The sequence below is a fragment of the Acomys minous genome, assembly GCF_964271855.1.
Source record: "Acomys minous genome assembly, chromosome: 4".
In the NCBI taxonomy this organism is placed as follows: domain Eukaryota; kingdom Metazoa; phylum Chordata; class Mammalia; order Rodentia; family Muridae; genus Acomys; species Acomys minous.
In genome coordinates this window covers 48,434,878-48,448,947 of record NC_140486.1, presented here as the reverse complement: position 1 = coordinate 48,448,947, position 14,070 = coordinate 48,434,878, and the positions used below count along the sequence as shown (strand labels likewise).

General features: G+C 39.0%; 1 protein-coding gene across 1 annotated transcript in view; it reads left to right on the top strand.

Annotated features, from left to right (window-relative positions):
• Positions 1-555: 555 nt before the first annotated feature.
• Positions 556-14,070, top strand: part of LOC311596255 (uncharacterized protein) — a 38,067-nt gene continuing 24,552 nt past the window's right edge. The window contains exon 1 of the mRNA XM_084779524.1: positions 556-3,672. Coding sequence (XP_084635650.1) covers positions 1,227-3,672 — 2,446 coding nt within the window. The 5' untranslated portion in view covers positions 556-1,226. The remainder of the gene's footprint in view (positions 3,673-14,070) is intronic.

Sequence of the window (14,070 nt, the reverse complement as noted above, 5' to 3'; positions counted from 1 at the left end):
TTTATTTTTTAGGTTCTAGGTTTTAAAATGCTAAGCACAAATGGAAAAGTGAATGCTTACGAGAGTCATTAGAAAGCATGTTTAATTTTATATTTCACCATTTCAAAGCTTTTTGTCTTTCTGATTGTTTGTTTGCAGTACGGGGGATTGAACCTGGGGCCTTGTGCATGCTAGGTAAGGCTGCACCACTGAACTCCAACCCCAGAGCTCAGGACTTCAGTCTCATCTGTCTAAAACATTGTAGGAGGATCAGAGGTCATCTCCCTGTTTTGAAATCTAAAGTTCTAAATCAATCTTTGCTTGATTTGTCCATTATATGAGTCAAGAAACAGAGCAATATGTTGACTAAGTGCATAGATTTTGGGTCAGGCAAAACTACAGTGTACAATAGATATTTCTGTTTTACCAGGTAGGGCAACTGGCGGTATGACAAAATCCTGCCAGTTTCCTTATCTTTTAAGACAGAAAATTGCCTTTCTCATGGGCAAGACTACATTGGATAACACACACAAATCACTTACTGCAGTGTCAGTTCATAGAAACCATGCCTGCGCAATATTATTGCCTGACCAATAATTATAAGAGACAAGAAGTTGGGTGCTTCCTCTGGACCAAGTAAAGGAACGTGTGTTCCTACAGGACCCCGGGTTCCTGGAGAATATCTGCCTGCTCGCTCACTTTTTTCCTTCAGTCCTACCACCTGCCCTTTCCATCTCATTCGCCCCACGTATTTCATTTGGGCTTCAGAGGACAGTGCAGGATCCATTCTCCTTTTTCCTTGGTCTCTAGGTGGACTGTGGAAATGTAGCTTTAATTCCTGCTGTTTGTTCATTGCTGCAGTGGCTTCAGCCAAAAGGTAGTGACCTCAGTATGAGCACATATCCGCACTGGCTTCTCAATTCCCAGGGACTTTTTTCTTGAAAGGGAATTACCAAGGAGTCCACAGTTGCTGTAGCAACAAACTTCCAACCTCTGCTCAACTCTCAGGAATGAGCACATACCTATTAATATGTTCAATGGCCTGGGGAATTAAGTTACCCGGCACAGATTTTCTTTCAAGCGCAAAACAGCTTACCTGGCTAGAGGAGCCAGCCTTTGGTGGCGCAGAGATTAGAGGCTAGTAATAGGAGAAGCTGGTGTTTGTGAAACCTGTTGGCAAAAGCGCGGAGCCAGCATACCCCCCACAGAGCTGGCGGCAGCTGAGGGGAGTGCACTGGTGAGGCATCATGGGAGCTGCGCCCAGGAAGCCTTTGCAGATCAGGCAGGTGAGCTCTCTTCTCCTTCTCTGGTGTGTGTCTGTGGGAGGTGCAGCCACCATCCGCTATTCAGTGGCGGAGGAGATGGAGAGCGGCTCCTTTGTGGCTAACGTGGCTAAGGACCTGGGGCTAGAGCTGGGGAAGCTGGCAGAGCGTGGGGCGAGGCTGGTTGCTGAGGGCAACAAGTTGCATTTCCGGCTCCACCGCAAGACGGGAGATTTGTTCGTCAAGGAGAAATTAGATCGCGAGGCGCTCTGTGGCAAAGCTGACCCATGCGTGCTGCACTTTGAAATTGTTCTGGCAGAGCCGCTTCAGTCCTTCCGTGTGGAAGTCAGGGTATTTGATATCAATGACAATGCCCCAGTTTTTCTGAACAAGGAGCCTCTTTTAAAGATTCCTGAGAGCACCCCTTTGGGCTCACGCTTTCCACTGCAGAGCGCCCAAGATTTGGATGTGGGACTTAATGGTCTCCAAAACTACACCCTAAGCGCAAACGCCTATTTCCATCTGCACACGCGCTTCCGAAGCCATGGTCCCAAATATGCGGAACTTGTGCTAGATAATCCCCTGGACAGAGAGGCTCAGCCTGAAGTCAACTTGACCATTACAGCGGTGGATGGGGGGTCCCCTCCCAAGTCTGGCACAGCCAACATTCGAGTGGTGGTCCTGGATGTCAATGACCATGTGCCCCAGTTCTCTCGCTTGGTGTACCGAGCTCAGGTGCCAGAGAACAGCGACAATGGCTCTTTGGTGGTAGTGGTGACTGCCACGGACCTGGATGAGGGCACTAACAAGCAGATAACTTACTCTTTAGCTGAAAATCCAGAAGCAGTTCTCCGGACGTTTCTTGTAGACTCCCAAACTGGAGAGGTTCGACTCCGCGGGCCCCTAGATTTTGAAACTATAGAAACATATGATATTGACATTCAAGCTACAGACGGAGGAGGCCTCTCTGCCCACAGCAAAGTCTTGGTAGAAGTGGTGGATGTAAATGATAATCCTCCGGAGGTGACAATCTCTTCGGTGTCCAGCCCTCTTCCTGAGGACTCTCCTCTCCAGACTGTAGTGGCCCTCTTCACTGTTCGAGACCGGGATGTACGAGTTGGAGGAAGAATCACCTGCTTCCTCAAAGAAGAGGAAGACTTGCCCTTTGTAGTCAAACACACATTCAGGAATTCCTACTCACTGGTCACTGACAGGAGCTTGGATAGGGAAGATGTCTCCCACTATAATATCACCCTCATTGCCATGGACACGGGACCACCCAACCTGTCCACAGAGACTGTGATCGAAGTGTTAATATCTGACATAAACGACAACCCTCCAGTCTTTCAGGAGGATTCCTACCTCTTGACTGTTCGTGAAAACAACAGCCCTGCAGTTTTTATTGGCAAAGTCCACGCTGAGGATCTAGATTTGGGTGAGAACGCCCAAGTGACATATTCCCTGCTGCCTCCAAAGAGCGGAGATCTGTCAGTCTTTGCTTACATATCCATAAATTCAGACAATGGAAAGCTCTATGCGCTAAGAACCATGGATTACGAGGCCATTCAAGATTTCCAGTTTGTGGTAAAGGCAACTGATGGGGGTTTTCTGTCACTGAGTAGCCAAGTTACTGTCAGAGTGGTTGTCCTGGATGATAATGACAATCGCCCAATGATCTTGTACCCACTGCAGAATGGCACTTTGCCCTGCAATGACCTGGTGCCCAGGTCTGCAGAGGCGGGTTACCTGGTGACCAAAGTGGTGGCTGTTGATGGTGACTCGGGACAGAACTCTTGGCTCTCATACCATCTTCTTAAAGCCACTGACCTTGGGTTATTTTCTGTTCAAAGACAAAACGGGGAGATACGTACACTGAGGCAGATATCTGAGAGAGACCCTATGATGCAGAGACTGGTCATTCTTGTCCAGGATCATGGACAACCAGCTCTCTCCACTACTGCCTCACTCAACATCCTGCTGGTAGACGGCTTTTCGGAGCCTTACTTGCAGTTCCAGGATCCATCCAAGCATTCAAAAAAGGTAAACCCAACCACAAAATATTTGGTCATTTCTCTGGCTGTGCTTTCTTTCCTTTTCCTTTTGTCTGTCGCTGTGATCTTTGTTATACACCTCTACCAGAAGATTAAACACAGAGACAAATTCACAATTCAAGAGCACTTCTATGATGACTGTAATTTCCCTAACAATTTGGTGCAAGGAAGAGGCAATGGGTCCTTATCCCAGCCTTGTCCATATGAAATGTGCTCAGCCACTGGGACCAGTAACAGCGAGTTCCGTTTCCTTAAGCGATTTATGCCCAATTTCCCATTCCCCCATGGCAATGGAGAGGTGAAAGCAGAGGATGACTCTAGTTTGCCTCCAGATCCTAATAGAAATCGGTCTCGGGGTTCAGAGAGCCATTCCCGGATAGGTGATGACTATATGTAACCCTGGCTAACATCCCTCACGAGAGAAGAGAAACATGGTGATAGAGTCCATCTTCAAAGAACGACCATCTGACTGAAACAGTAGACTGCAACTCTGATGAAAACAGGAGCGTCTAGTTTGCTGAAAATAGGAAACTCAGACCGGGTCTCAGCTTAGTATAAAAGAAATATCCAGATCCCTAGATTACATATGCAGTTGAATGTAAAGAAATGTTACTGTGTGTAAATTGTGCTTTTCTCTCTCTTGTGTGCTAGGCAAGAAATGAGTGAGCCATTTTCGTGTTTTTCATGGCAGCTCACTGGTCCTGGCCCGAGAAATACATAATTACATAGAGAAAGCTGGTTATTTTTACCTTCAAATCATTTTCCAGTGGAAAGTTATTCATGCGCAGAGAATAGCTCTCGATTCTGATTAAGAATTGGGTTTGCCTGAGAGTGATGGTGCATTCCTCTAATTCCAGCACTTAGGAGGTAGAGTCAGGTCGATCTCTGTGAGTTCTAGGACAGCCAGAACTACATAATGAGACCCTGTCTCCAAAGGAAAAAAGGAAAGCAGGGCTATAGTTTATTATTCAGAAATTTTTGTATCTTGTACCTGACTAATGGAGATCATCTCTGAATCAACTTGTACACCATAAATTCTAATCATGAAAATGCCCAGTGAAAGTGGTGATTCTTACTCATGGTGACAGAAAAGATGAGGATTAAAATAAGAAAAAGATTTAATTTATTTCTCTATATAAGAGCAGATATAAAGCTAGAGTTCAGTAAATAACTATTCTCTGGAATTGTTAGATATAGCTTCTTTGGGGTCTTAGGCAAATCTCAACTCTCTTTCATAAGTAGATATACTTGCTTTATCAAAGAGTAGTTATTGAATATAGGGAGTGAAGGTGGGGTTAGGCTATACATAGAATGCTTCTGTTAATTAGCTATAGAATACTTACTTTAAATCATTGTGTGTTAAATGCTTTAGGAGTTCTATGCTTTTAAACTATTCTGTGGTTTGTAGAGCAACTGTAAAATAAGGCACCAAAAGAAAGAAGTTAAACGGCCCTAACAGAAAGATACACTTTCCAGTAGTATTTGATTTGGCGGCAAGCATCCCCACCCGTCTCCCTGAGTGTTCTGAATGATCACTGTGGCACCATAAATGTTGGAAAGGGTCTATTTTTAATAAATCATCATAAAATGAATTGGAAAACAAGCTAGATCACCTTTAAAACCATTTTAATCTTCAAAAGTCTTTCTAAGTGCTCTTATTCTGAAGCCAAAGCAAAACTGACTCTGAAGCATTATTGTAGTTTGTAGACACTAATGATATTACTAATTATATCATAAAAGCCAGTTTGCTTTAATGAGGCTGTAGTTGTGTGACGTCCCATTCTAACACACATGTATTAATTTAGACTCACTGAAGTATGCCTGAGTTCCTTTTATACGAGAAACACAATATTTGTCAGGGGTTTTGTTTGTCTTTGGAGACAAGAGTTTCTCTGTATAGCCCTAGATGTTCAGGACTCACTATGTAGACCAGGCTTTCCCCAAACTCACATATCCACATACCTCAGCCTCAGAAATAGGATTAAAAGCGTGCACCACCAAGCCCTGATGAGGAAAAATATTTGTATCTGGAATTGTAAGAGTAGAGGAATATTTATCAAAATACTTAATAAGCCATATCCTATTTACTGATATAATCTTCATTCTTAGATTTATGACTGATACTTAGTGATACCATCTGGGTCCTATTTGGTGGGCAGAAATATACTAAACCTTAATGGTACATTTAAAATGCTCGAGGTAGAGTTGTTATGATTTCTGGGCACCTTTAATATATTATTTAATATTTTGAGGACAGATGAAGCTTTTCATGTAAGAGACAGGCTATATGGCCAATGTTCAGCCATCTTGTCAGAGCCTAGGTTCCTATTTCTCCAGCAGTCTGTCGTTTACCAGAAACCAGCTGACCCTGTCGTGGTTCGACATTTAGACACCTGTTGTGGTTTATTGTGGGGGATGGTCATTCTAAGACCCCTGAGCTACTCCTTTCTGGCTATAAACTAGCTTTTCCAGTAAGACTACTGGTAAGATCAGATTAAAGGCCAGCTGCCTGCAAGCAGCAGTTACTGGAACTTTTTCCTGACTAACCAGATCTTTCACAACTTCCCTTTCTCTCTGGAATTTCTCTCTCTTCTGCAATTATAGCAGCTGTAAAGGTAGACACCTGCTGGAGCATTCCAGAGTTAGGTATCCATAGCAACCCTTGCTTACGCAAGTATCCATGCCGCTGTGTCTATAAAAACTCTGTGAAATTTTTCAATAAACGGGGTTTGATCAGAATTCAGACTTGCCCCTATTTCTTTGTGTCTTGTGTTCTGTTCCTATACAGGAGCATTCTCCTCCCAAGCATTAGTTGAACCCCGGCAGGCCGGGTCAAATACAACTAATGGATTCTTTTATTAATACTAAATATTTTTCATGAGTTGAGTTATAATACTGTTCATTTCTTGCACAAATCAGAAGATTGTTCAGTATATTTCCCAAAGCTGTTGACATTTATATAAACATGTGAGCAGACACAATAGAAAGTAGACCTAAATTTGTCAACTTTATTCTGCATTAAATGAAATAAAACTTTTTATTCTATATCATGATTATTTCACAAGGTAAATGATAGTTTACTATAAAATGATAAAACAATCCCATAAAAGAACCTATTTTTTGAGTTAAAATATGGCTTAATGAAGAATTTATAAATACTTTTTGATAATGCTTTATATACCATCATAAAATAAAAAGTTATTAGTTTGGTCCATAAGAAGTCTGGGATTGTTTGGAATTGAGTGACTGGTCCTCCTCAGATAATCTCCCCCTTTTAAAGACTAATGTCCATTAATTGCTCAAATTAACAGGACCTTGTTATATCTCTGCATGCATGTAATGTACTTGAATCATCTTCACCACTCTGTGTTACCCTTTGCCACCCCCTCCTCCCCACTTTTCCTTCCACAATCCTATTTATACTCATGTCTTCCCCACCAAGTTCCACATGTAAGAGAAAACGCATGATAACTCATCTTTGTGGGACTAGCTTTTTTATTTAATATGATGGTCCAGTTCTATCTACTTTACTACAAATGACATATTTTTTTCCTCTTGTTGGCTGAATAAAGTTTCATTGTAGATTTATGCCAAATTTTCTTTATCTAATTCATCCTTTGATAGGTATTTAAGGTAATGTTTTAAATTGGCTATTGGAAATAGTGAAACAGAAGATGGGTTTGCAGATACTGATTTCCTTATTTATGCTTCATGCCAGTGAAAATGTTACTGACTTCCGGTTTAAGACCTGCAGGATTAAATGATGATCTATTCCTTAAAAAAATTGGCTTCAACTTCTCATGAGAATGCCAGCTGTACCTGGCAAATTAAAATCTAAGAACCTTTCTTTATCAACTCAGGTTGTAAGCTATCTATATTTGGACAGGACTTTGTACAACAATTGAGATTAAGTCCAAGTCTACATCAGAAAGTAAGATAGACAATGTAACTAATTAGAACACTTCCTCTTTACAAACTATTGAGTAATATCAGAAACATCACATGTATTTTAGTTATAACTCAAAAACTTTGAAGCGTGTCATGTGTAAAAAGGCTATGATACATACTTTAGAAACTGAGATTTTCTAGCTGGTGTAGGCCAACTGCTTCTTTTACCTCTTTAATTTAGCATCTACAAATCTACATTTATAATGGAAGCTTTAAGTCACAGAAAAAACATCTCACACAGCATCCCATGCTGTATTTTGTGTCTTTATGTGTCTTTTGTCCCTAATACATGTGGTGGCTCCTTAGATTTGCCTTGTCTTTCACATCTTGACATTTTTGAAGGGTTCCAGTTAGGAAGAATCCTCTTCACTTGATATTGTTTTCACTTCTCATGATTAGATTGGGGTTATGCATCATCTGGGAAGAATGCCACAGAAATGGTGCTGTACACTCTCTAGGGAATTGGGGTATCAGCAAGCACATGATGTAAACATCATAACACTTGCTACAGTACTTTTACTGTTAGAACACAAGCCCCCAAAATTACTACACTTGTTACTATGTAATATGCAGAGTTCAGTGGTGTCAAGGAGATGTTGATTTTTATCATGTTAATGAAGCTCCATTTAAAACTACTCTTTTTTCATTTGTAACTAATACTTAGAGGAGGATAGTTTGGAATTATACACATGTCATACTTCAGCTCAACCATCTTTAGTATCCCATGCTGGGTATTTGCAGAGGCAATATCATGGTATTCCAATAGCCATTACTTTCTGTTTCCCCAATTCTTTAAGTTCTTGATAAGAAATACTTGTAACTTCTACATAATTATTTTGTTATGGATACTTACTTTAATAACTCATGATATAATGACATCATTATTTATTTTGTTGTTTGGCAAACCAGTTCAGGTTAACAATGGAATTATCCACATAGAACATTTTTTTGACAAAAATTAGCATTTTTAACCCTACATACTTGATTCTCTTAATCAAACATTAATTTCTTTTATGTTGTAAAGACTTATTTGTGAAGTGCAGCTTAACTATAAAGGAAATTACATTGATATTACTTAAAGTTTTAATTATAGGTGTAAAAATAGATATCAAACATAAAAGCTCAAATTGTATTATGCATATGTATTTATATATTCATACGCTATATAATATAAACATAAATTAAATAGATGTATATGCTGGAATGAAATATATACATATATACATACATATATGAATTGGTCAATCTGGTTTTGTGTAATGTTTTTAAAAATAAATAAATAAATAAATAAATAAATAAACTACTTCTTTATGTCTATGTGGGTTTTTTGTTTTTGTTTTTTTCTATAAGAATGAAATTTGTCTCACTCCAAGACACAACCTTATCTGCATATAACTTTCCATATAAATATCCATTGTAGAACTCAATATCTTTAAAGCATGTGACTAACTTGTATACTCTTCAATCAAAGGTTTGATTTAATCTCCCAGTCTGTGTATTGCTTTCTAAAAACACCATACAGATATTAGTTATGTTGATATAACATAGAAATAATGTTAAGAAGTGACAAAACAAACATTCCCTTGTCAAGAGGGTGAACATATGCTTCTGCCACATGCTTAGAACAGAAACATTAAAAATGTAACGAAGGCTCAAGATGGTGGACAGTGATGAAACCCTTGGGTTTCTGAGCTTTAGGGTGGAAAGCTGGCATCGGCTGCTATTAAGATGGTTGCTATTTAAATCAAATGTTCTCTGTGAAAGATGGAGAATAAAAGTTGTAGTTACCGCTTAGGGTCACAATCTAGAGCGTATCTACCACTGTGATAGGAACTTGAAAAACGACTGCTAAAAGACTTCTGAAGTTACTCATTAGCATGTTGCATTTATAGACTAGAAAACAAAGACACGGCACTCTGAGGCCAGCAAACTCAACAAAACCGTCTGTACCATTTCCAATTGGGCAGAAGTCTCAATTATTACTGTAAGACCTAATTCTTGGCCATATCCAGGTAGCCTAACATATAAATAGAAGTAAGAAGAATAAAGAAAAAATCATAGGCTTTCAAAGTATCCTTCAAAGTAAGATAGTTTAATGCAGAGATGAATAAATAGTATTTTGAAACAAAAATTCAGAATAAAATAAAATATATGGGTAAAATACAACAAGTAAAACTTTTAGGAGTGAAACATATTCATTGTAATAAAACTTTAGCAAAGGTCATACAATTAGGCTGAGACCTACTGAAAAACAAATTAGTAAAGTGGTACTAACTGAGAAACTCAATACCACCACAGAACAAGGTAAATTTTGTGGAGGAATAGTCAAAGGATATTACAGATATCTGTTGTTATGTAAAAAGCTACCTAAAAACTTAACACCACAAAATAGCCATTATATTATAGCTATAAACTCAGTATAGGCCAAACAGAAGTTCTAGAAATAGGAACTGTAGGAGGAAAGTTAATATCAAATCTGGCTCTTGTCAATGTGGCAAGTTAGTGTGGGTTATGCAGATTCCTGACTTCAATATTAGTCCAAAAGAACCATGTATCAAACATTATACAACCTATGAAATAATAGCAATGCCCCTAAGAAAATCCAAAAAAAAAAGATGAGGCCTATCTCAGACTGGCATCCCAAGGCTTGGTGGTGGCTGCTGTCTTGGAAGGAGAATTAAAAACAAACTACCTGCCTTTGCTTTTGGACAACGAATACCTGTGTTCTGGAAACAAGTGTCAAGAGTTTACATTGCAGGTAAAGATACACATTAAATAATTGTTAACTGACTAGACTTGGGCGCTTGTTCCCACTCTTCTCTCAAACTCTATAGCTGGCAGGTTGCAATTTACAGTAACCCTTCATATGGTGTCTTCCTTGGAAAAGATATATGAGGATTGAGGTCCAAACCAGAAGAGGTGCTATGGTGTGTGTGTGTGTGTGTGTGTGTGTGTGTGTGTGTGTGTGTGTGTGTGTGTGTGCATGCACACACACGTTGTATACATGTTGGGTATACTCTATGACTTTCTGCCTTATTCCCTCGAGACAGGGTCTTTCTCTGAACACAGAGCCAGGCTGGCTGCCAGCAAGCTTTGGTGACCCTCTTGTCCCCCTGGCCCACAGCACTGGGGTTACAGGAGCACATAGCCATAGCCAGCTTTTACCTGGGTGCTCAGATCCAAACTCAGGTCCTCATGTTTGTTTATCAAGTGCTTTTACCTACTGAACCATTTCTCCAGCCCTAAAGAATTTGTTGATGAAGGAGTTATGAGGAACAATAAACTGGGATTCTCTTGTACTTGGTTACATCCTTCCATCTTAAAGCATATCCTTTTTCCACTTATCAATCATATCTAAACTCCAAAGACAGGCATCTCTTCCCTATGTATCTTTATCAGAAGGAAGAGCTGATAAAACTGACTCACAGTAACATTAGAAAGCATGCCTACATAAAAACAATTATAGTTCTTTTTTGAACTATCATAATTGTTGACTGAACAAAAAAATAATGAACCTAAGGAAAAAAATAAGTTTCATAAAATATAAATAGCATATATGTTTAAGTGGAATATTAGTCTTTTCTCTTTTAGTAGTTTGGAGGGGTTTTGTTTGTTTTTGCTTTTGTCTGTTTATTTTTGAGACAGGGTTTCTCTGTGTATCCCTGGCTGTTCTGAAACTTGCTCTGTAGGCCACATTGGCCTCAACCTCAGAGATCCACCTGCTTCTGCCTCACAACTGCTGGGATTAAAGGCGTGTGCCATCACCACCCAGCTGAAATATTAACCTTAAGACTATTATTACCTAATATAAATGATAATGAGATGATAGAAAGCACTAAGGAGATACTTAATCAAAAGATTGTTTTGGGGGCTGGAGAGATGGCTTAGTGGTTGTGCACTGGCCGTTCTTCCAGAGGATCTGGCTTCAATTCCCAGTACCATATGGCAGCTCACATCTGTTTGTAACTTCAGTTCCAGGGGACTTGACACCCCTCACACAGACACACATGCAAGCAAAATGCCAGTGCACATAAATTAAAATTGAAAAGAAAAAAGAGAAAGCACATAAAATTAAAAGTAAAACATAATAAAGAAGAGAAAGTTTGAAAAATAATTTTTTAAAAGATTGTTTTAGAAAATCTGCTAGAATTTATAAGGAGAAAAAAGAAGATATATAATAAAATATAAGATATTCAGGGAATAAAAGAATGAGACTGTATTTTTAAAGGAGAAGAAAAATACAAAAAGTGAGGAGAGGTAAATGTTAGGGCCTGAAAATCCAAAACAGCCCAAGCATGCACAAGAGTCCAGGAAAGCAAGAGTTGTATTTGTTTTAGGCAGCAGAAACTGGCCAGTCAGGCACAACAGCACAGACTCAGGAGTTGGCTGCATCTTTGAATGTTCATCTTAGTAAGTATTTAAGCAGATGACACAAATTTATTGTATTCAGTCTACTACTGATTGACCAGGGCTGCAGAACAGACTCAGGAGCTGAACTGGGACCCTGAGCCAGAATGTAACAGAGTTTTCAACCTTCAAAACCACAAAAATTTGTGCCAACTTATCCCACAAATCAGCATTTAGGGAGAGGGGACTTCCTTAGGGACCTGTCTTTGTGGCACACTTATCCTAGTCACATTGGCTGGGTCATTCAGCTGTGGCAGGGTGACTTGCCAATCAGGATGTCAGTTACCTTGTACATGTCTCTTTTTGTCAAGCAAGATGTCAGTTGCCTGGGGGAAGTTTTAGGAACTTAAACTTTATATTTGACACCTATTCAAAATGGCTTCAGTTTGGTTCCTTCTTACATAAAAGTCAAGCTGAGAACAGATTTCTCATTAGGGCCACTGCAAAATATAGAATTGGTTCCTAGAACAGATGAACAAAAACAGTGAGCAATTAAACCCAGAACCCAGGAAAGTTCAAAGTTTGCTGGCAAATAGTCAAATTTATAATGTGGATATTTCTAGATGCATAATAGCTCTCCTACCTTTGTTCACAAAAAGAAAAATGGAAGAAAATTCTCTTGAAGTATTAATGACCTGCCTTTTACTGGAGCAGTTCTGAAAGCAGCTTCACCGCCTCAAGGATCTTAGACCCAGGAAAAATACTCCGCAGGTGATGCACAGATGATTTAAGAAGTGGGGAAAGAAAATGAATGTGAAGTTGAGTGTTAACAATTTTGCAGTAGTGACCAGAGAAATAAAAATAGAATGCATGACTTTGTAGTCAGAAAAAGAAAATCCTGCCTGCTTTGTAAAAGCCAGGAAGGGAAGTTTAAAGATAACAATTATGGAAAATTAAAAAATCTGATTTTTAAAAAACAGTGATTGATATAAGAAGCTAGAAACAAACCTTGTTTGTCAAGTGTTTTATGAATAAAAATCCAAGGCCAAGAAATACGAAGCTTAAAATAGATTCTCAACGGTTATAAAGAAAACTCTAATGCAAATGAATGGGGAAACTTATACCCTTTAATTAACCCAATAAAATACAAAATAATAATTTAAATAATAATCAATACTATTTAAAGATAACTATTAAAAATAATATAGAACAATGAGACATAATGACCTTGAAAATACACAATCATAAAATACTTAAGAGAAGAAGCTGGGGACAGAGTCCAGTGGTAAAGTACTTACCTGACACACAAAAACTCTAGCTTTAGCCCCCAGCCTGGTCAACACACTACAACCAACACATTATCTTAAGTGGAGAAAAAACTCAAAGCAATCCCATTAAAACCAGGAATGAGACAGAGCTGTCCATTATCACACTCCTTTTAAATACAGTGCTTGACGCACTAGCTCGAACAATAAGACGAAAGAGAAAGTAAAATGACACAAATAGAAAAAGAAGTCACAGTGTTTCTATTTGCATATAATATGATACTACATATGAAGTCCCCAAAATTCTAAACTTCTGGGAATGACCAACAGTTACCTCAAAATAGCAGTCTACAAAGTTGACTTACAAAACCACTTAGCCTTTTTATACTCCACCAACAAGCAGGCTGAAAAAGGTCACTGGTACATTCATGTTCACTATAGCCTCAAAGAAAATAAATACTTAAGAATAGACCTAGCCATTTGGTCATGGTGGCACATGTTTAACCCCAGCACTCCAGGAGGCAGAGGCAGGTAGATCTCTGTGATTTCAAGGCCAGCCTGGTCTACAAAGAAAGTCCAGGCAGTCAAAGCTACACAGAAAAACTCTACACAGAAAAAACCCTAATAAACAAACAAACAAACAAACAAACAAATAAAAGAATAGACCTAGCCAAGGAGGTTAAAGACAACGAAAATTTAAATCTCTGAACAAAGAGATTGAGGAAGAATTCATGTCCTCTTTTAAAAAATAACTCATTTAGAGCCAGGTATAGTGGTGCACAACTTTAATTCTAGAAATCAGGAGACAGAGGGAGGCAGATCTCAAGGCTCACTTGGTCTACAAAGTAAATTTTCAGACAGCCAGGGATACACAGAGAAACTTTATTTAAAAAATAAAAAAATAAAAACAAAAATGTTAACCTCCTAAGTCCAGCTACTATTGTCCACATATGCCCGGGTCATTTACTAGAACACTGGCTACCTACTAGAAAGCCACACCCTTGAAGAAAATGGACTTTTCACCCCCATTAGTCATTAACTGGGAATAGCTCCTCAAATAGGAGGTGGGACCTCATAAGGCCCTCCCCATCCATACTAGAATTTTTTACTGGTCTTATCTTGTGCAGGAAACCATATCTGCTGTAATGTAGAAGCTATTCTATAATGTTGCACTTAAGGCTAATCATTCACTATCACTATTCTCTTCTCTTTGAGCAA